The 21,723-nt window shown below is 41.5% G+C and overlaps 1 protein-coding gene across 9 annotated transcripts in view; it reads right to left on the bottom strand.

Annotated features, from left to right (window-relative positions):
* CFAP61 (cilia and flagella associated protein 61) overlaps positions 1 to 21,723 on the bottom strand; it is a 280,127-nt gene that overhangs the window by 136,536 nt on the left and 121,868 nt on the right. For 6 of the 9 annotated variants that reach the window (XM_007096562.3, XM_042980984.1, XM_042980983.1 and 3 more), the window contains 3 exons: positions 18,300 to 18,377; positions 12,422 to 12,628; positions 9,524 to 9,658 (listed from right to left, as the gene is read on the bottom strand). In XM_007096562.3, the coding sequence (XP_007096624.1) occupies positions 9,524 to 9,658; positions 12,422 to 12,628; positions 18,300 to 18,377 (420 nt within the window). Of the gene's footprint in view, positions 1 to 683; positions 747 to 9,523; positions 9,659 to 12,421; positions 12,629 to 18,299; positions 18,378 to 21,723 lie in introns of those variants that run through there. The other 3 variants (XR_006215618.1, XM_042980981.1, XR_006215619.1) reach the window with 2 other exon arrangements.

Genomic DNA, 21,723 nt, shown 5'->3' with positions numbered 1-21,723 from the left:
ATTGCTTATAATGATACAATTTGGATAAAAACTGCAATGACCAACATTAGGGAATGGCTACAAACAACAGTGGTGAATCTTGTGATCTGGCACCAGGATGCTGTAGTCCCAAAGCCTCAGCCTAGCAGCTGTCTGGCCTTGGGTAAGTTATGTCACACAGGACGTCAGAGCCATGAAGACAATGGATGCTACGTTCCAAAGAAGCTCCTCTTGTGAAAAATGTCAGAGCAGGTGGGCAAGCACTGGTTAAATGACTTTTAAATGCCTCATTCACAATGAAGATATCAAAGGGCAAGAAGAACAGGTATAAGAGAGGATTTTTCTGGAGATTTCCTCACTGAGAAACGTTGATATGCTCTTGGTCGCATGTCACTCCACCCCAAAGAAGACACATGGAGATGGTCTCTTCTTTCACTTTAAGTCTCCACTAAAGGTTTGGGGCCCTCAGAGACCCTCACATGAGTTGCCACCATTAATGGACTCAGTGGACTGGTGTGTGATTTCTGCCCAAGAAATGTGAAGGATGCAATAGGCAGGCCAGCTGCTGCTGGGTGATGGACAGGAAGGTGGCCCACAGTGGCTGGCTGTTGACCACAGGTGTGAGTTTTATTGTACGTTCTTCCTATAGGGCCGCCTCTGGGGGAAATGAAGACCCAGGGCGCAGAGCTGGGAGGGTGCATTACCTTGTGCTATGGAAAGCAGGCAGGATGCCCTCAGTGACAGGAATCTCTGAGGAAACCAAGCACCTGCCACAAAAAGAGGAGGCTGGTCAGCAGAGCAGGAGCCATCCTATGACAGAAGCAGTCAAGTCCAGACCTGCCTGCTCCCCTAGCTGCTCCTCCCTGCCCTGCCCCAGTTTCACAAGGACTGGGAATATAGTTAAATAACAAGAAACTAACAGGTTTAAATACACACACACACACACACACACACACACACACACACACACACACCCTTAACTATAATAAGCTAAATAGGTGCTACATAAGTCGGGGGCATGGTAAGTTAGAGAGAAAAGGTCCTCCCTGCCCTCCTTCCCCAGCTACAGGCTTCAGCAGGGGGAGGAGGAACTCCAAACTTCAGATGAAAATTGAGTTTTGATTATTACATGAAATGAAACTGGACCTTTCGTGGAATGAAGATGTTTTGTGATTTAGAGTGACTCACACAACTTTAATTACCTAAAAGTAAACAGAAAAATCACAGGGTAATTTGCCCACTTTCCACCTGGGTACTGGGGAGAAGCCGGCCACAGTGAGCATACTTACAGAGTGACGGAAGACAGAAATCAAGTGGCTTCATCATTATTCCCACAAGTCCTGCTGGGCTTAATGCTCTGTCTGTTACATAACCATACCTCTCCTAACCTCAGTTTCCCCCACCGCAAAATGGAGAAAATGATGCCCAGCTTCTGGGAGAACGCGATGAGGCAATCCATGCAAGCGTGTAACACAGAGCCCGGCACAGAAAGTACTCACGGGTGGCTAGGGGTGGCTAGGGGTGGCTGCTCACAGGACATGTGCAACCATTGAAAGGACACTTTAGAATACTTAGTAATGTGCAAAGACATTCATAACATAGTAAGTGAAAAAGTATGTTTCAAAACATCATGTTTAATTGCATGTATTTTTTTCCACAGAAAAGAATACCAAAGTAAGAACACCAAAATATTAACAAAGGTAATCTATAGATAGATTATTGCAGCTTTTATGGATTTTCTCTTTCTATTGATTTTTCCTAAAATCTCTATCAGAAATATGCACTGCTGTTGTAACGAGGAACTTTTTTCAATCAAGAGGAAAAGATGTAACTTCCTAGTCAGCATCTGTAGCTCTAATTGTGCCCTTTGTCATTTTATATCCCCAGCTACTTTAAAATACACAAAGCAAAGCCTCCTGTTGGTGCAGCCATGCCTTTCCTCCCTAAAGGCGGATTCTAAAGAAGCCACTTAGCTGTGAAGGCCAGTTCCCGCCCCGGGAGCTCAGGTCCACCCAGGAGCCTTGCTTGGCCCTAGCCCTTCCCAGCTCAGCACAGCAGTGCAGGCAGCTGATACATCCTGAGGCCTTTCTGGACCTCAGCGGCATTCATTACTCTGGCTCTGCGGGGAACAGGATGCATTTTTTTTTCTTCCTATTGGGTTGTGGCAAGAACCCGATCAATATTCAGGAAAGCCTCAGGATTTTTTTTTTCCTGTTGGGAGCTGTTTTAAAAGCAGTGACACTAGTAAAGGTGGACTCAAACAAAGGACATGCTGGTAGCTTAAAAACCAGGAAGTCCTGTATTTCACTCCTGTGGTTTGGATGGGCTTTTTTTTTTTTTTTTTTCCTGTTGCTGGAGCTCATCTAAATGTGCATGCAGGCCTACAGGAGGCTGATGAGCCAGAGAGGGTCAGGCATGGAAGATAAGATCAGGGGAGATTATATTTTAGAAAAATCTGTTTTCAAAATAACCGAAGCTGCTATTAGGGGTGTTCAGTCAACCAAGCATGAAGCTCTCCAGGACTGGTGGGAAAGCTCCGCTCCTGAATTGAAAGAATGGTTAGGTACACTGCCCATCCCTGGTCTTGAGTTGACCAGCACTTTACCACTTGTTACCAGGAATGCTGGGTCTAATCTAAGAATGAGAGAGTGCAAAATGGTGCAGTCACTTGGGAAAATAGTTCAGAAGTTCCTCAAAATGTTGAACATAGAGTTACCAAATGAACCAACAATCCTGCTCCTAGGTATGGACACCCAAGAGAAATGAAAACATAATAGCCACATAAAAACCTGTGCAGGAATGTTCAACATGATGGAAACAACTCAAATGTCCACTGACTGATGAATGGATAAATAAAATACAGTACATGCATATAATAGAGTATTATTCAGCAATAAAAAGGAATCAAGTACTGATACACGCAATAAAATGGGTGAACCTTACAAACACGGTAAGTCAAAGAAGACAGTCAGAAAATGCCACACTGTATAATTCTGTTTATACGAAATGTCCAGAGTAGGCAAATTCATGGAAACAGAAAGTAAATTAGCAGTTGTCTAGGGCTCAGGGAAGGGGTGAATAAGAAGTCACTACTAATGGCTGGGGAGACAAAAAAGTTCTGAAATTTGACGGTGATAGTTACCCAACTGTTTGAATATACTAAAAACCAATAAATTGTACAACTTAAATGGTATTTAATTGTATTATATGTGATTGTATTATATTATATGCGATTCATATCTCAATAAAGCTGTCGAAGAGAGAGAGAGGGAGGATGGAAGGGAGAGAGATGCTGACTATCCTACAATATCTATTCCAGAAAATAAGTATAGGATGTAGGATTGGTTTTTGATGATTCTGAGGTGTCAAGAAGTAACTTTACTTTTCACAGCTGCTTAGCTTATCACACCCTGAAGGGTGTGTTATTTCTTTTGGCATTTTTGGCATTCTATCAGCCCAAATTCTAAACAATGTCCAGGCTTGTCGATTATGCCACCAGTGTATACCCTTTCCACTCCTGGCCTCCTGAGCAAACCTTCAGTTACTCAGCCTTGGCATTTACTTGAGAACTTTCTTTTTTAAATCTTTTTTAAAAAATGTTTATTTATTTTGAGAGAGACAGAGAAAGAGAGAGAGGGAGAGAGCCTAAGTTGTCTCCACATTGTCAGTGCAGACCTGATGACATGGGGCTCGGGGCTCGATCTCATGAAATGTAAGGTCACAACCTGAGTGGAAACCAAGAGTTGGATGCTTAACCAACTAAGCCACCCAGGCATCCCTACTTGAGCACATTCTCAGAACAATGTGAAGCCACATGCAGCATGGAACTGAATATTGAGAGATTTGTAACGTAACCTATGCATGAGATCCTAGTTTTTTTTCCCTCCTTTCCTGGCAGCTGCCAATATAATTTCAAAAGATTTGCAACAATAACCTGGATAGAGAAGTGCACACAGCCTGATCAGCTGGTGTCTAAAAACTGACCTCGGCATACCACCTTGGCCCCATGAGTCTGCTCCTTCCCAGCCAAGCCCAGCCGGGGTCAGGCTGGCCCCGAATCAGACTCAAGAGTGGAGGACTTGGCCAAGAGGAAAATCCGAACTGTTCTGGGGGTAAGCCAATTATCTGTGGGTCACCTTTTGATTAAGTAGCTGGTGCCAAAGATCTGGGAGATCCCAAAAGGACTCTGGCAAGCCATCTTCCTTCTCTGCGGTTTGGTTTTCCTACAATGAGTTGTGACAGCAGTACTTTACTTTTTAGATAAGAGAGTACACACGTAATGATTGAGGGTAGGGATTTGGCATCCAAATGCCTTGATTTGAAGCTTTGCCAATGAATTAGTCTTTGGACAAGTCATTTACCCTCCTTCCCTACAAGCCTGTTTTCTTTAGATATGTTGAGGAGGGTAGTAGAATTGACTATTTACAAGTGCCAGTGTGAGCATTAAATGAGATGATTCATGGGAAGCCTTTAGTAAGAGCTCTATACTGTCAATAGAAGTGGTTGCTGTTGTTATTTTGTAACCTTTTCTAAGAGGAAGGGATTATGAGAATAAATCACTGATGTCACAGAAGTCATTCTTATGTACACATGTATACTACACATAACACTAAACTAGATGGTGTTCAGAGAATTGGAAGGAAATGACCACAGAACTTGTACTATTTGGAGAAAAAAAAAAAGAACTCATGTAAATTTTTCTAAGGATGTCAGAGAAAAGAGTTCCTAAATAAGAGCAAATACATCTCCTGTTCGTAGAACAAATGGCTGAGAAATGGCTTGAAAAAGCAAACTTGACCCATGGGCTGTAAAGTGGGTTACTTTCATTTCAAGATAATATCGCCATGGTCACATTAAGGTGATCAGTGCATATACGATGTTGAAAACGTGGGTACACATTTTTAGAAACCTCTACCAAGGAGATGCTACTGGGCTGATTCTAAAACACATGCATACATCCCGACTAGAAGAACAACCAAGGGAAGTCTAACCATGGGCAGTGAAAGTTTCCAATTTTGAAGGGGGGGGGGTTGGGGAACAATCAAGCTGGGGAAAATCTAGCAGGTGCTCAGAGAATAATGCAATTTCCTAGGGCAGCAGATGCACAAGTGAAACAGTATCCAGTAACAGTCCATCAGATGGTAATTATAGCTGGACTGGGGAAGAACAGCAGAGATGAAAAGGGACAATTCCAAGGGTAACTGAATGCCAGTGAGTGACATCTTCCTGAGAGATCACATACCAGCAAAAAGTGAGCCAGCACTTAGCTCTGAGAATGGGGGTTTAAATAAACTGTCATTTTCCTTTGTAGAAAGACAAAGGGAAAACGGAGGCCTCAAAGAATTCATTAGTCAAGATTTAAACAGACCATCACTAATAAACCCCCACAAAAAAGTAACAACAGGCATTGATGGCCCTGAAAGTATGATTCCTGAAATGATTCTGTCATCTGAAAGATGATGGCTTGGTTTAGTCCCAAAAATTTGGCGGGGGGGGGGGGAGAGGGAGAGAGAGAGAGAGAGAGAGAGAGACAGACCGACAGACAGATGAGTTCACCCTCTAATTCTATGAATCACATAAACTAGGATGAAGAATTAGAGACACTGAAGTGGATGACAGGGAGAATCTAGGATACTGAAGCAAGGGTAGGAGCTGTTTTAGCTCAAGGAAGATTTTCCGGGATTTCATTTCACAAATAGGACTCATTTAAAATCCCACTCTTAGAAAGGAAACAATGCCTCAGAACAAACTCATTCCCTACCAAGTGATTGTGCAGAACCCATTGTGGCTACTCCTTCTGAGTCTGGCTCTCAGTACCAGGGACCAATGCAGCCCTCTCCCATCCTTGTTTAATCAGACCAAGCAATCCCACGCTAATACTGACACTAGCCTGTAAGTTCCCAGATGGGAAGGTGTCACAGTCATCTCCGAATCCCTGTGTAGGAGCAGAAAAGGAAAGAAACTGGAACCACCCTGAAGTAAGTGTGGGTCAAACTGCTCCATAGTCCTTAATATGGCCATTCAATTAATTCGGCCAAATTTAAGTGTTTCCCTAATCATAGTTTTCACGTATGTGGGCCATGCTGATTCATTTAATAAAAAACTCCCACCACAATAATTCCCAGAATGTACATGCACTGACCAAGATGGCCAATTCAAGCTGAGAAATGAGTCTTCCAGGCCTATCCCACATGATCATGGTCTTGATCAGAAAAACATCTTCTCTCTTATCCATAATCTGTACTGGCTGACTATGGAGATATTACGACGAATTTGGGGGGGCGTACCTTTGTAATGTGGGATGAAAATCATTTGTATGTTTCCCAGGTCCTTTCTTATGACCCAATATGGGGTGGGCTGTCAATTAATGAAAGCCATAGGGAAGGTATTATGGCAGAGTCACCTATCCTCCAAACCAGGCAGAAACCACCAGGGCCTTGAAGTAGGGAGGGGGCATATTTCCCTGCCACGCAGTGATGAATTTCAATCACTGCTGGCTTGTGCCAGATTCAAATTGGCAACCCACAGAGATGAAACACTTTCTATCCCATTACTCATGCCTGGAACGATCTGTTCCCTTGAAGACTGGCTTCCTAGGTGAAGGCGAGGGAATGGATGGTCACTCTGAGATGGTTTAAGTAGGGTAAAAGGTATGAAAGGCAAGTGCCCAGCCAGAGAAATGTGCGGACATGGTGAGGGAGCTATATAACCTCCATGTGCTGGTTGGGGGTGGGGAGAGGCGGCATTAAAACTTAAAGGGAAAATAGAAGGCATTCATCTAGTAATGAGTCACTCAGTTTCACTCAGTTCAATGGCTGCAACACTATTGCTCTGCTAAGAAAACAATGCTCTTAGGGCTCTATAGAAATTCCTCCTAAAACATTTCTATTTGGCTCACCCTGTCTCAGGTCATCAGCCTAAAACATTAAATCCAATGAAAATGTTGAAAAGAAAAAAATAATTTAAGATAATATAATTCCACATTTTAATTTTCAAATGTCCAGGCCCATCCCATGTGGATTATGCTCTTGAAAATCTTTTCACCACACTTTTAAGATTTCTAAAACTTTTACTAAATCTTATTTGCTGAACTAAATCTTGACTAAGACCTTAAGAAGGAGTACAGTAAGCAGCAGTAAAGGTGTTTCTTCAGAAGTCAAAATTCAGAGGTATAATAAACAATGCAGCCCAGCGAAGCAGGTACCAAGCATCAGTTCCACCTGCCTGGTAAGTGGCTGCCTTCCTGGACCAGAGATGTGAACAATCCATCCCCTGCTGTGCCTTGAAATGAGCCACGGCTCTGTGTTGTGGGGGTGAGTACATAGCACGCCAAGATCACTATAGAAAAGGCCACTACATGTAAGCAACAATTGCAACTCATACTAACCTGGGAAGTCATGATAAGATTATTTTTAATGAAACAAAATGTTTTTTCTGGCCTTTTCCCTACTTGGAGTTCCAGGCTCTGGAGATTCCTGGGGGTGAGGGTAGAGAGAAGCTTCTGGTACTCAGAAAAACACTGCTCTTGATAACCAGGTGACAGCTCCGCATTCCTCCCCTCCTGGTCCAGCCACAGAACTCATGCCACCAGAGGGCTGGCTCAAGGTGCCAGAGCCCTATGAGGGCTTCTCCTGGCCTCGTCGTATGGTCTCTCCATACTGGAAGGAGTGTCAGCAGTCACTGTAAAAGGGCGGCATCTCTCATCCTTACCCTGATCCGACACAGAAATTTCATCCTTATACTTGGTACCTGCAGCTCCTTCTCCTGGGATCAGCACAACTCTATGGAAGCTGTGTTTCACTGAGCTATAGAAGAAGCCACCCTCTCTGACCCTAAGGCACTGTCTTTGTGCCAAATCTGTAGGTCTTTGCTGTCATTCCAAAGGAGTCCAATCCCAGGATCTGTACCACAAAACAGACCATCTGGTGGCCATCCCAATGATCCTCCAGATCGGCTCGGGCACTCTTATCTTTAGAGTGGACAGACGGTGCCCTGCAATGCGTTGGGCCCTGCTACCTAAAAACTCACGCTGGCCCTGGATGAAATATATATATTGGGAATTGCTTCAAAATGATAAGGAGGAAGGGGAAGTGATGGGGGCGGGGGGTAGAGATCCAAAATTGGCCAAGAATTGGAAATTTCTGAAGTTCAGTACCAACTATCTGGGAGTTCAGTGCTACTCAACGTGTGGTCTGAGATAGGTGCCCATGTAGTAAGTGCAGAGACTGAGAGAGGCATTCAACAGTTTTACAACAATTGGACAGAGTAATTCTGTGTCTGTTAAATCTAATAATAAAATAATTGGACTTGAATCTTATCTTTGTTTTAAATTCATTTTTAAGAAATTCACCTTTTATAAAACTATCAGCCTATGATGGATTAAAAAAAAAAAAAAGGAGATAAGGTCTGTCAGCACCACAGAATGAGAAGCCCTGCTTCATCTGGTCCTCTCCACTTTTGTATATGCTCGATATTTCCCATCATAGAGAGTTAGGAGGGGAAAGAATTGCTACTGATTTTCAGTCTCTACTCAAATATAAATTTAGAATTTCTTGTTTATTTTACAAATATAGAAATGAATGTAGAACTAAAGCAACCTTGGGTACAGCCAGCAGGTGCCACGAAGCTGGGTCTTGGTGGAACCCCGCCCCCGCCCCACCCAGCAAAGTGGGAGCCAGGGGCAGCAGAATGATGTGCTTCCTGCAGCACCAGGGTTGCCCAAGCTGTTTATTTGAGCACCATATCTAGCAACTCCTTGGCTAACATTTTGGAGAATTTAAACCTTCCACTTTCCTCTCTCACAATGTACAAACATCAGCACACTAAGGGAATTTTTTTTCAACTTATTAAATACTACGAGCCTACATATGGAAGTAAACTTGACAAAATCATGCTTTTCCAGTTAGAACATGGCCGTGTGTACACACACATGTACATTTCCATTTTTAAAGTGAAATCTAGGTTCTATTTTTGTTTCTTCTCCTGTTTTGGTAGAAAAAGCATCCCAGGGTTGTTCATTTTAAGGTTAAGCCTGTGCCACCCCCAGGGCAGCTAATATGGTCCTGTTAATCATCCTGACTCCCCACAGAGGAGTTTAACAAACCCAGCTTAGGACCCAAACATCTCAAACTCAGCCAGCTCTACTTTCTCTGTCCGCTTTGTCTGACTTGTGAATGCCCACTTTTGCCTAAACAAAACATCAATGGAAAGGGGAAATCTGCTTTTGAGGAAGGAGAAAGGAAACAGAAATATGCTGGGAGTTTGACCCTAGGCCGCCTGTGCTGAGACACAGCACACAAGGTGTCCCTGTGGGGTCTGTCATCCAGGGATCAGGCCACCCCTGTGTCAGGTTTCTGTGCAATAACCACCTGAGGGAAAGGGCTGCAGGGGAGCCTCCGCAGGGCGCCCCTGTAAGGGCATGAGCGCCAGGATCCCTGTAATTAAGAAGCAGCCTGCTCCCGAGAAGACAGCGCGGCCACCCCATCTGCCACGCCCGCGAGAGCTGGCTCAGAGCCTCCATGCCTGCTGCCGCCCGGCTACCCACCGCGTCCTTGGAGACCGCCTTTGATGGAGCGTTGATGCCAAGCTTTTCCAGAGGATAGACAATCTGTCGTCGCGGCCGCACGGGAACCAAGTAATGAAGGGCGGATGTCAGGGAGTGGGCATAGGAGCTCTGGAACTGAAAGACAGCGATCTCTGTTTTAGGGGAGAGAATGTCAGAGCCGCGCAGCACAGACGCCTGCGTGCATGCGGCTTTACAAACACAAAAGTCTGAACTCGGCCAAACCGGGGAGGGGGAAAAGTCGGCAAATAAACAAACATACTCTTCGAGCAGAGGAATGAATTGTAGATAATGCCTGACACTAATGAAGATAATTACGAGAGTAATTACATTACTATCTCTGTGGGAATGACAGATAAACAAGTGGTTTGGTTTATGGGATTTTTCAGTACAAGTATTTTCCCCAGGAGGATATTCTTCTCCATAGTGATCATGAATCAGCTTGATTTGACCCCATTAAGCTGTGTTATCTGCGTCCTGTTAACCTTTGCGTGTTTGGCACAAGCTGCTTTAAGAAGGCACATAGATAAAAATGTCATCTGAGAGGAGGCTGAGTGCAGATGTGGAAATCTTCCTGTCTGTGAAAGTCACAGCCACTTCAACTGGACCTTTGCTGATAAAACAAGCGTTTTAAAACAAAAAGATGAAATCAGAAAGTGGGGTACGGGTGCAGAAATTGGATCCTATTATTTTGACTTATATTAATTCTAAATTATGAGCTGGATTTATGCTTACTGAAATAGACTATGATAAACCATGTTTTAGGAGAATGCGTCAAAATATACATTTTACCCCACTTTTAAAACTTGGCAGAGAAAACTGAACACGGTGATTTTTATTTCTTTCACATTTATGAACCCCCTCAGGGGTTCTGGTGAAACTAACTCAGGGTATTTCAACCATTTAAACCTCAAGAGTTAAACTGTGAATCCAAAATTTTAGTATGTTTATTGAATTTAAAATGGAAAGCAAAACAAATAAAACTGAACTAAAATTAGGTGTAGTTTAATAAATAAGATGGTTTACATATGACTTATTGCTGTTCGAAAAACAGCCCCCAGGCATTTCTAAGAGCTTCTAAAAGGGATTTCTAAAATCCTTCACCATTGAACTTCACACCCTGATTGTATACACTGAAAAATAGAGCCCAGGAGTTCCTAGCCAGAATTCTGATTTTATGCCTGGAGGAGCTCTTAATACATGTCCTCACAGGAGGGCGTGGAGAAAATCATCTTGATAAAGCAAGCCTAACATTCACTTTTATTATAGTCAACTGGGAATTTATAGCAGAATTTGGAAACTCTTTCCTAATTTATCTGGTACAGCTTCTTACACGTGTTTAAAGAAAGGTATGTGTGTAAATCACCTGCAAGTGCAGACTGTGAGGAAATCTGTCTCCAAATGTGTTTCTATATCCTATGTGAAATACTGTATAACACATTCCAAATTCTATATGATTGAGATAAATATGTGAATGTTTGATGAAATGTCAAAGATATTTTTTTTTTTATTATGGATGCAAAAGGACTTTCATACCAACTGGGCACATGCAGGTAACATCATGAATAAAAAGTAAGAATTTAGTATCACATCCTGAAGGTCACCACACTGGCCACTGGCCAAATGAATAGTAAAAAGAAATGGGGGGTTGGGGGGAGGATCAGGATCTTCCAGAATTGTTACCTTTCTATCTCCTGAGGTTCAAATCTAGGGCGTTCACATGGCTACGGCACCACACTTTGGTAGGAAAAATGATCATCACTAGAGCATATTGTGCATCTCACTGAAAATCCCTTCCATGTTTTTTCTTCTTCCCCATTCCCTCTTTTCTTCCCCCAAAGGCTTTTGTTAAATAAGATGCATTGGCAAAATTATTGTTAAGGGAATTTTACTGATACGCTTCAGACTGGTTTGAAGTTTAATAAATAAGCTTACTTTAAAAATCTGCTTGGCTCATTTGTGGAAACAAAGAAAAAATGTGACCACATCAAGGATTCTGGGCAGAGCATGAGAAAGTTTTTGGTCATTAATGGGATACGATGGGACAACTAGATGATCTAGTGATTGAACCTAATCGCTTCTCAAATCTGTATCAGGCTGAGGACCAGCTGTCAGTGACAGGCATGTGTACATGTGTGTGACTTTTCTAGGCACTGGGATGCAGCTTTGAACAAGACAGACACCTCTGCTTTCATGGCAAAAGGCATAATTTAACTAGTGGAAAGTGCTCTGAAGACTGAGTGGGATAAGTAGAGGCAAGATGGAAACAGGAAGAAGAGCTTGCTATCTGTGCACTAGACCTTATACACTAGACAGTGCTTACTACAAAGTATGAGTCTTCATAAGTATAACATGCTAGGGAGACTTATACAGGTATTTACTACATAAAGGCTATGTCAGCACCACACATCTCCATTTTTTATCCAACACTCTTATGGCAGTGGTTATAGTGCCTATTTGGAATGCCGTGATAGCACAGCAATCTTATAGGACTGAACTGATTTGTTCTGTGAGTTCAAACCAAAATGCTCTTTGTTTAAAGAGCATGATAGGATCATTATGGCATTTCACTAATGCACCATAAGAAATCATTTGACTTTCATGTCCCTTAGAGCATTTTTGCAGACTTTCCAGTCTCTGCTTTGTCAATATGGAAAAGCCAACAAATTGTTCTACTAATTATGATTGTGAGTGTTTCAGACATTCAGTCTTCTGGACTTTCTCTATAGTGTAATAAAAGGGCCAAACTCAATATGGCCATTTGAAATTCATAGCCCTGTTATAATTCAAATCCATTGAGCAAGGAAGGAATAAAATATGGCACACAACACCAATGACATCGTGAATGTGCTGGAAAAGTGCATTATGATATTCTTTTACCTTGTCTTCCCTGGATTGTGGGTAAACAGGATAGTAGAGACAGGACTTATAGCTTAAACGGAGGATCTCCTTCAGAAAAAACTTGGTGTAGTGCCGAAAAATAGGGTTCAGGGCAAAGTGATACAAGTGCCCATGTTCTTCCCGTTGGTGGTGACTGAAGTAGATGAAATCTTCAATGTTGTAATGGGATCGTATGTACTCTATATCCTAAACAAGAGGTGAGGAAAGGGCATTAAAGGATGTTTTAAACAAGTGGCATGCATTTTATGATAAGAAAAAATTTTAATTACTTTAGGTATAGTAGTAAGAAATGTGCTTATCTCTCCAGTGATTTACTACCTCATTTTGATTGTTCAAATTTTTAAAATTGAAAATTAGGTCTTCTGAAAGTTCTGATGGCTTGTCTCTGAAGGATGGCTACACAGCTTTGGAATTTGTTCCTTAGAGCCGTGGCTGCTAAAAACCCAGAGAGCCTTGAGTCTCTGCTAGGGACCAGGGGAAAGGACAACACCTTTTTCCCAGTGTTGGACAAGCACAGGACAAGCTTGTCAGTGCGACTGACTGAGCCTGTACAAAATTCGGCAGTGGGACAAGCAACAGCCACCAATGTTCTCTGGACTCATTACTATTCTCTCTTCACTATTAATGTGGCAACATGTCACCTCACCGGTCACATCCTTCGACTGGCACGTGTGGTTAGACTGATCTACAGGAAAACTGCAAGGCTAGGCCACGTCCATAGGCATTCCCTAAACATCTTATGCTTCTGAGGTATTTTATTTTTACATCGTGGAAGGTAATTTTAAAGACTAGTGAGTGTTTACTTATAAAAGAAAATATCGGGCACTCTGCTCCTGCTTCTATGGGTCCAGTTCTGACCACCACTCTTTGGCCCCCGCACTGTGGGTGGGGAAGCAGGGGCTCAACCATGCTAACTGTGTACTGATTCAGCCTGTCTTGCTTCACTTCCCAGTAGTGGACACTGTGGGGTGGGGTGCTGTTCTGAGCAAGTGTGACTTTCTTTCATGACAAGAGCAGTAAACACACCTGACACGCATGAAACATCAAACTATATGCAGATTGGAAAGCACCTACTTACATTTCTTATTTTCCACAGTAGAACTGTCCTAAAAGCATACTTTCAAAAAGAAGGATTGGAGAATGCAAGGAACTTGAGTTGCTCTGTGATTGGCAAAGCTGGCACTAGAAAATTCAGGAAAACGGAAGTCTGTATCCAAGCCTATCAAGGTCCTTTGTCTTTAAAGCTTCTGCTATAAAGCACAGAGGAAATGGGGCTCAGGATAACCAGGGAAGTGGTGGTATCTGAGGGCAATTCTGGTAATGCCTGACCTTTCCATCTGGGCTGACCCTACAACTGCCTTAGCACCTAAGACCTTTCTTTAATTACCAAGGAGGCATCCCTCATTATAAAATAAAATGAGTAATAAGCGTAGGGCTGAGAAATCATTGAAAAACAAGAAGCAAAGGGCCAACAGATGTTATTGGCTCAAAACAGCAGATGGGCCATGTGCACCTAATTTTCTTCCCATCCCAAACCAGTTAAAATAACAACAAAAATTAAATAATGAGGTGGTGGCATGATGGGGGACGCAGAAGTAAGATAGTTTTCTTCACCTTGGAAGAAAACATGTCAAAGTTTTCTAACACTAGCTTACACCCTCTTACCTTGGGCCCCTCAAAGGCCTACTGTCTGCCGGGATTATCTACATTCAAGGCCACAAGAGCAAGCCAGACAACCGATGCCACCTCCCAATTTGACAGAGGGCTGGGTAGCTCTCCTCGTGACTGAGAGACGCAGGGGAGAAGCAAGAAGCACAACTGTCGAGGATACTGAAGCCAGCCAGCCACACTGATGTTATAATCTTTCAGGTACGACATGGTCAGACTTCCAAGGAAAACTGACAAATGCAAAAGATCGGAAGAAAGAAACATACAACTTCCTCTAGGGGGACACAGAGGTCAGTCAGGGAACGGAAGAGAATTTTTTTTAGAAAAAAATTCTATTGTGTCCTCAGAGATAACAAGAAGGACCTTGCATGTAACATAACAAACAAGCTGCTACAAAAAAGACTTGGAAGTTAAACATACGAACCCTCAAATGACAATTCCAATAGAAGGTCTGCATAACAGAATGGACAAGGCTGAAGACTGAATTACAAATCCAGAAGACAAAATCAAGAGAATCTCTTAGAATGAAGAGTAAGAAGTACAAGAGAAGGGATGCCTGGGTGGCTCAGTTGGTTAAGCATCCGACTCTTGGTTTCAGCTCAGGTCATGCTCTCATGATTCATGAGTTCCAGCCCTGTATCAGGCTCTGTGCTGATGGTGTGGAGCCTGCTTGGAATTCTCTCTCTCTACCTCTCTCTCTCTGTTCCTCCACTCACCCTTGTGCTCTCGCTCTCTCTTTCTCAAAATAAGTAAATAAACTAAAAAAAAAGGAAGTTAAAAAAAAAGAAGTACAAGACATAAAGAAATGAGAAGAAAGTTAAGAGACAGTGAAGGTGCAATTCCAAAGGTCCAATATCCTTGAATTAAAAGGAATTCAAGAAGAGGAGAATAAATTAAAAGGGAAAAAATAATGAAATCATAGAGGAAAGATATTCCTATGAGTCATAAAAGGCATAAGTTACTTTTTGGTAAAATTTCAGAGTTTCAGGGATACAAAAGAAACAAACTAATTCTCAAGACAGAAAGCAAACAAATATACATTTATTTATATAACATTACATTTTACCAGTGACATTGGACACTAGAAAACCATGACAGTAAAAATGTCAACAATCTGTTGAGAGGTAATTGGCATAAAAATTCCATATACAGCCTGATGAGTATTAAAGGGTGAGAACAAAATAAAAACTTCTTGTATATGCATGCACTCAGAGACCTAACCACCTATCACCCTTTCTAAAAAAATCACTCAAGGGGCGCCTGGGTGGCTCAGTGGGTTAAGCATCCAACTTCAGCTCAGGTCATGATCTCATGGTTTGTGAGTCTGAGCCCTGCGTTCGGCTCTAGGCTGACAGCTTGGAGCTTGGACCCTGCTTCAGATTCTCTGTCTCCCCCTCTGTCTGCCCCTCCCCCACCCACACTCTGTCTCTCAAAAATAAACATTAACAAAAATTTTTAAAAATCACTCAAAGATACATTGAATCAAAAAGAGAAATAAACCAAAGAACAAGTATAGTGTAAGTTATATTCCATTAACGGTTAATGGAATAAAGCCGTATGGTCATCTCAATAAATGCCAAAACATATTTGATGATAAAATTCAACACTCATTCATAATAAAAACTTTTAGTAAACTAGAAATAGAAGAGAATTTCCTTATAGCTTGATAAAGGATGCCTCCCAGAAACCTGCAGCAAATATTATACTAAATGGAGGAAAATACAGAATCATTCCCATTAAAACTAAGAACACCACAAAAGTATCCATTATAAACATTACTATTCAATGTTATTCTAAACATATAACAAAACTGGAAAAAGAAATAAGACATAAATATTTTAAAAATAAGGCTATTTTCCAAAGATGGCCACAAGATTAACTTGCATCCTGCATGCTCTTTGGCAGACTGACCTTGCCACACTCTCAGCATCAAGAGGTGGAGTCACTTTCTCCATCCCTAGAATCTGAGCATGCCCTATAACTGCTTTGGTCAAGACAATGTGGAAGAAGTGACACTGTGCCAGAAAAGAGATTCAACTGAAAACTCTCAGAGCTAAAGAGACTTCAAAAAGGTGGCTGGATATAAGATCACAAGACAAAAAGTACTATTGTTCCCACATACCAAAATAAACACTTAGAACAATGAAAAAAAAAGTATCTCTTTATAATACCCAGAAAAATATAATTTTTTTTACATTTATTTATTTTTGAGAGACAGAGAGAGACAGAGCACAAGTGGGGGAGGGACAGAGAGAGAAGGAGACACAGAATCTGAAGTAGGCTCCAGGCTCTAAGTTGTCAGCACAGAGCCTGACCCGGGGCTCGAACTCACAAACTGTGAGCCTAAGTCCAAGGCTTAACCGACTGAGCCACCGAGGCACTCCAATACCCAGAAAAATATAAAACAAGTAGAAACAAATCATAAATGTTCAGGACTGTATCAGTCAGGGTCTCAGCAGGAAACAGATGGTATGTTCAAATTAGGATAACTGGAGGTGGGTTAAAGCAAAAAGACTACTTACAAGGAGGGGGCAGGGGGTAGGGAAACCAGTAGGGGACAGTGTAGCAGCAACTGCAAGCTAACACCACCTTAGGTGGGTGGCATGGGAGGTGCTAGTTACTGGAATCCAAAATGAGAGGGTGCTGGAGAAAAGGCCACCTTGAAAAGCTCAGAAAACTCAGTGGAGAGACCAGCCAGCTGAGGGCATCCCAATCTCACTCTCCTCCCTTCCTCTCATCAGGGTTCCCCTTTGGCCAAATCCAATTAGAGTCAGAAAGTAAACAGAACAGAGCAGAGAGTAAACCTACAGGGGCAAAGTATCTGGCACAAGAAAGCTGTACGTGAAAAGCCACAAAACTTTACTGAAGAACCCGAAATAATTCAACACCACCACCACCAATACAGAAAGCCATGTTCCTAGAAAGTCTCAATATTTCATTATTTATTTATTAATTTTTTTTAATGTTTATTTATTTTTTGAGAGAGAGACAAAGACAGAGGCAGAGAGAACAAGCAGGGAAGGGGCAGAGAGAGCCAGAGACACAGAATCAGAAGCAGGCTGCAGTCTCTGAGCTGTCAGCATACAGCCTGACTTGGGGCTCAAACTCACGAACCACTAGATCATGACCTGAGCCAAAGTAGGACGCTTAACCAACTGAGCCACCCAGATGCCCTGAGAAAGTCTCAATATTTTAATTGTTGATTCTGCCTATATTGTTCTACAAAAACCACAAAGGTGCAAATAAGTTCATATAGTAAGTATTACAAGGCTTATCTGGAAAAGGAAATATCTAATTAAAACCAAGAGAATTTAGAAAAAAAGACAAATGAGAGAAGACTCCCCTATCAGATACCAAAGCACATAATAATACAAGAGATATCAACAAGTAAATCCACAGAACAGAAAAGAGGGTTTAAAAATAGACACAGGCATATGGAATCACATAAAGGTGACATTTTAAGTCAGCAGGAAAATAATGAACTACTCAGCAATAAATACTTCGGAAGAATTGGCTGTGCACTAGGAAAAAAAAAATTACTTGTCCAATTGACCATACACACACACACACACACACACACACACACACACAGTGCATGTAATTAATTATGTGCAAGCAAGAATGTAGGAAAGAATAAATGCCTAACTATTAACAGTAGTAATTCTTTGGGGAGCACTGGGACTTTTTTGTTTGTTTGTTTTTTGTTTTGTTTTGATTTTTTGGTGGTGGTGGTCCTGGTGGAAGGTTATTTGAAATTTTTTTTAATTTTTTAATTTTTATTTGAGAGAGAGAGAGAGCATGAGTAGAGGAGAAGGGCAGAGGGACCCAGAGAGAGAATCTCAAGCAGATTCCATGCTCGGGGAAGAGCCCGATGTGGGGGTTGATCCCACAACCCTGGGATCGGGACCTGAACTGAAATCAAGAGTCAGAACGCTCAACCAATTGAACCACCCAGGCACCCTGGTTATATGAATTTACAAAATGTGAATTTTTCATATATTCTCTGTAATATTTTAAATAGTTTAAACTGAAAAAATGGGAAACTGAAAATCAACCAAGCAGATGATGAAATCCTTAAAAAAAAGAGGCATTCATATTAAATAAACAAAAATGAAAAAGAGGTATTGTGTGCTAATTCATGATATAAAAAGGCACAATCCAAGAAATCAATGTCTATTTTGCAATTTACCATTTCATCTCTGATCACTGCAATGCCGACTATTTGTTCTGCAACTTCAGCTACAAATGCTTTCAGTGGTGTTCCATCCTGAAAAGATAAGCATATATTTTAAGGCTCTTAAAATATAACCATCAAGGTTTGTGTAAGCAGTCAGTAGTCGGCTGTAACTAACAACAATGACGGTCAGAGCCAACATCCATCAGTACCTACCTTTGGACCATGTACTAAGTTAAATGTCCTCCCCGTGTTCATTGAACCCTCACTCCTATGAATATTATCATTTTCTCTATTTCACTTACCAGAAAATAAGGCTTGGGGGGCTGAGTAACATGCTGAGATTTCCAGTTAGTAAGGGCTGGATCTGTGATTCAAACCACAGTCCCTTTGACCTGGAATCTGTTTTCCTTACCTCTGCATTAGTGGTTCTCAAATATTGTGATCCCAGGACCCCTATTCCCTGAGGACCCCAAAGAGCTTGGTTTATGTGTGTAATATCTATCTATCACTATTTTCTATATTAGAAATTAAAATTGGGAAAATTTTGATGTTGATTCATTTTTGTTGAATTTACTAATTAAAACAAAATTCAAAATTTGACAAAAATATTTAGAGAGGAAAGTAGCATTGTTTTATATTTTTTCAAATCCCTTTAATGTCTGGCTTAATGAAAGACAGCTGGATGCTCATATCTGCTTCTTCATTCAATCTGCTGCAATATGTTATTTTGGTTGAAATATACAAAAAAAAATCTGTCTTCACAAAGATACAGAGCTAGAAAACAGGGAAGTATTTAAATACTCTTTCAGATAATTATGGATATTCTTCTCTGATGCTCAACAAGTGGTACTGTTTTAAATATCAGTTGCAGGGCGCCTGGTTAAGCTTCCGACTTTGGCTCAGGTCATGATCTCACAGTTCGTGGGTTTGAGCCCCACGTCGGGCTCTGTGCTGACAGCTCAGAGCCTGGAACCTGCTTCCAATTCTGTGACTCCCTCTCTCTGCCCCTCCCCCTCTCATGCTCTGTCTCTCTCAAAAATAGATATTTAAAAAAATAAAAAAAATAAAAGATCAATTGCAATGTGGAAGCTGAAACCATATCAGTAAACTTTGTACTCACGTGAGTACTTTTTACCTATGTGTGATGTTGTAACATCCTGTTTTATCTACAAAATATTGGTTCACCAAGCTTACACAGATTTTCCAAATGCTGACTTATGATAAAATATCAAAGCATCAGGGTGCTGGGTGGCTCAGTCAGTTGAGCGTCTGACTTTGGCTCAGGTCATGATCTCACAGTTCGTGAGTTCGAGCTCCACACTGGGCTCTGTGCTGACAGCTCAGACCCTGGAGCCTGCTTCACATTTTGTGTCTCCCTCTCTCTGCTCCTCTCCCACTCATGCTCTGTCTCTCAATAATGAATAAATGCTAAAAGAATTAAAAAATATATATTAAAGCATCACATTTGGTGACATTGCTACCAGCCTCATCAGAAAAACTTTTTAAAATTTTTGGAAGCTGTGAAGCTCATGATGAAAGATACTGATTTTCCAAAATTCTAATTTTTTTATTGAAAGCTTGGATATTATCACAGGGAACAAATACTGTCAGTTGTTCCCTTGGAGTGACAGCCTTGCGTCTTTCATTTTTAAGACAATGTCTGCCAAGTATTCGAGACCGAGACCGAATAACCATATTTTGTCTGCCAGCTGTTCTTTCAAGTAAAAGTGGTGTTCCATGAGAACAGGGGCTAGTTCTGCATGAAAATCAAACAATTGCAGAAATGCTCTTTCTTGAAACAACTAACATACTTTAGTCTGCAGTAGGAGACCTTTATGTGCACCTCGCATTTTGCCACAACAGAATATTGAAAATGCAGGTGCTTAAGGATTGAAATTTAATTAAGTTAGTAATTTTTACCACTTCGAGTGAAACTGGCTTTTCTTTTTCTTTTTTTATTGAAAGTTATATTGAGATAGCTGTAGCCTCACAAGTAGTTGTAAGAAATGATACAGACAGGGGCGCCTGGGTGGCTCTGTCAGTTGAGCGGCCAACTTTGGCTCAGGTCATGATCGCACGGTTAGTGGGTTTGAGCCCCATGTTGGGCTCTGTGCTGACAGCTTGGAGCCTAGGGCCTGCTTCAGATTCTGTATCTCCTTCTCTTTCTGCCCCTCCCCTGCTTGCACTCTGTCTCTGTCTCTCTCTCAAAAACAAATAAATGTTTTTTTAAAAAAAAAAAAAGAAATACAGAGAAATTCCTTCTACACTTTGCCCAGTATCCTGTCATAGTAAGATTCTGCAAAACTCTAGCATAATATGACAAGCAGCGAATGCACATTGATGTGTGTGTGTGTATCAAGTTCTACACAATTTTATCCATGTGTAGGTTCATATATCCACCAGTACAGTTCCAACAAAAGATCCCTTGAATTAGATCCCTTGAATTACCTTGCTATAACCACACCCATCTACTTTCTGCCTTCCTCTGGCCCTTAACCTGTGGCAACAAATAATCTCTTCTCCACTTCTAAAACTGTGTTATTTCAAACATGTAATGTAAGTGGAATCATACAGTATGTAACCTTTAGGGCTTGGCTTCCCCGCACCCCAACTCAGCATAATTCTCTGCAGATTCATCCAAGCTGATGAATAAACCTACAGTTCATTCTTTTGTATTGTTAAGTACTATTCCATGGCATGGACACGTCACAGTTTACCCATTCACCTGTTGCAGGACATCTGGGCTGATTCTGACAGTTTATGAACATTCGCGTACAAGACTTCATTTCTCTGGGATAAATGCCCAGGAGTGAAATTACTAGGTCATATGGTTGCTGCATTTTTAGTTTTTATAGAAATAGCCAAAATGTCTCCCAGAGAGCATGGTAGCATTTTACATTCCCACTGGCAACATGTGAATGATCCTGTTTCCCTGCATCCTCCCCAGCATCTAGTGGTACCACTCTTTTTGTTTTGGCCATTGTGTTGCTGTGCAACGATGCCCTCACTAGATTTTCTTTTCCTGATGTTAACATGAGTGAGTGGCGATGAAGAACTCAACGAACTCTGGTGCCGCTGCTTTGATTCACACTGAGACTCCCAAGGCTGTGCTCACCACTGCGTTTGCACCATTGGTGTGAAGATCAATACAGTGGAAAAGGAAAATACTTTCTTATTCATATTACAGAAACAGTTTTTTTGTTACTTCGTGGACGCCCCTGAAAATTTATGTCTCAGAGGCCCCTATGGCTCCTTAAACCACATTTCGAGAAACAGGACCCCACATCACGCTGCATTAGCAGGCCAGGAGGGAAGTAGCAAAAAAAAAAAAAAAAAAACAAAAAAACAAAAAAAAAAAACAGATCAAGACAAACCAAAACAAAAAAAACATGTTCTGGAGAGAAGTTTTCTTTTAATTTGCTACCTTATCAAATAC

This window comes from Panthera tigris, chromosome A3 (genome assembly GCF_018350195.1).
Source record: "Panthera tigris isolate Pti1 chromosome A3, P.tigris_Pti1_mat1.1, whole genome shotgun sequence".
NCBI classification, from domain to species: Eukaryota; Metazoa; Chordata; class Mammalia; order Carnivora; family Felidae; genus Panthera; species Panthera tigris.
Note: the sequence above shows the minus strand (reverse complement) of the source record. Positions and strands in the feature narration are given on the sequence as shown.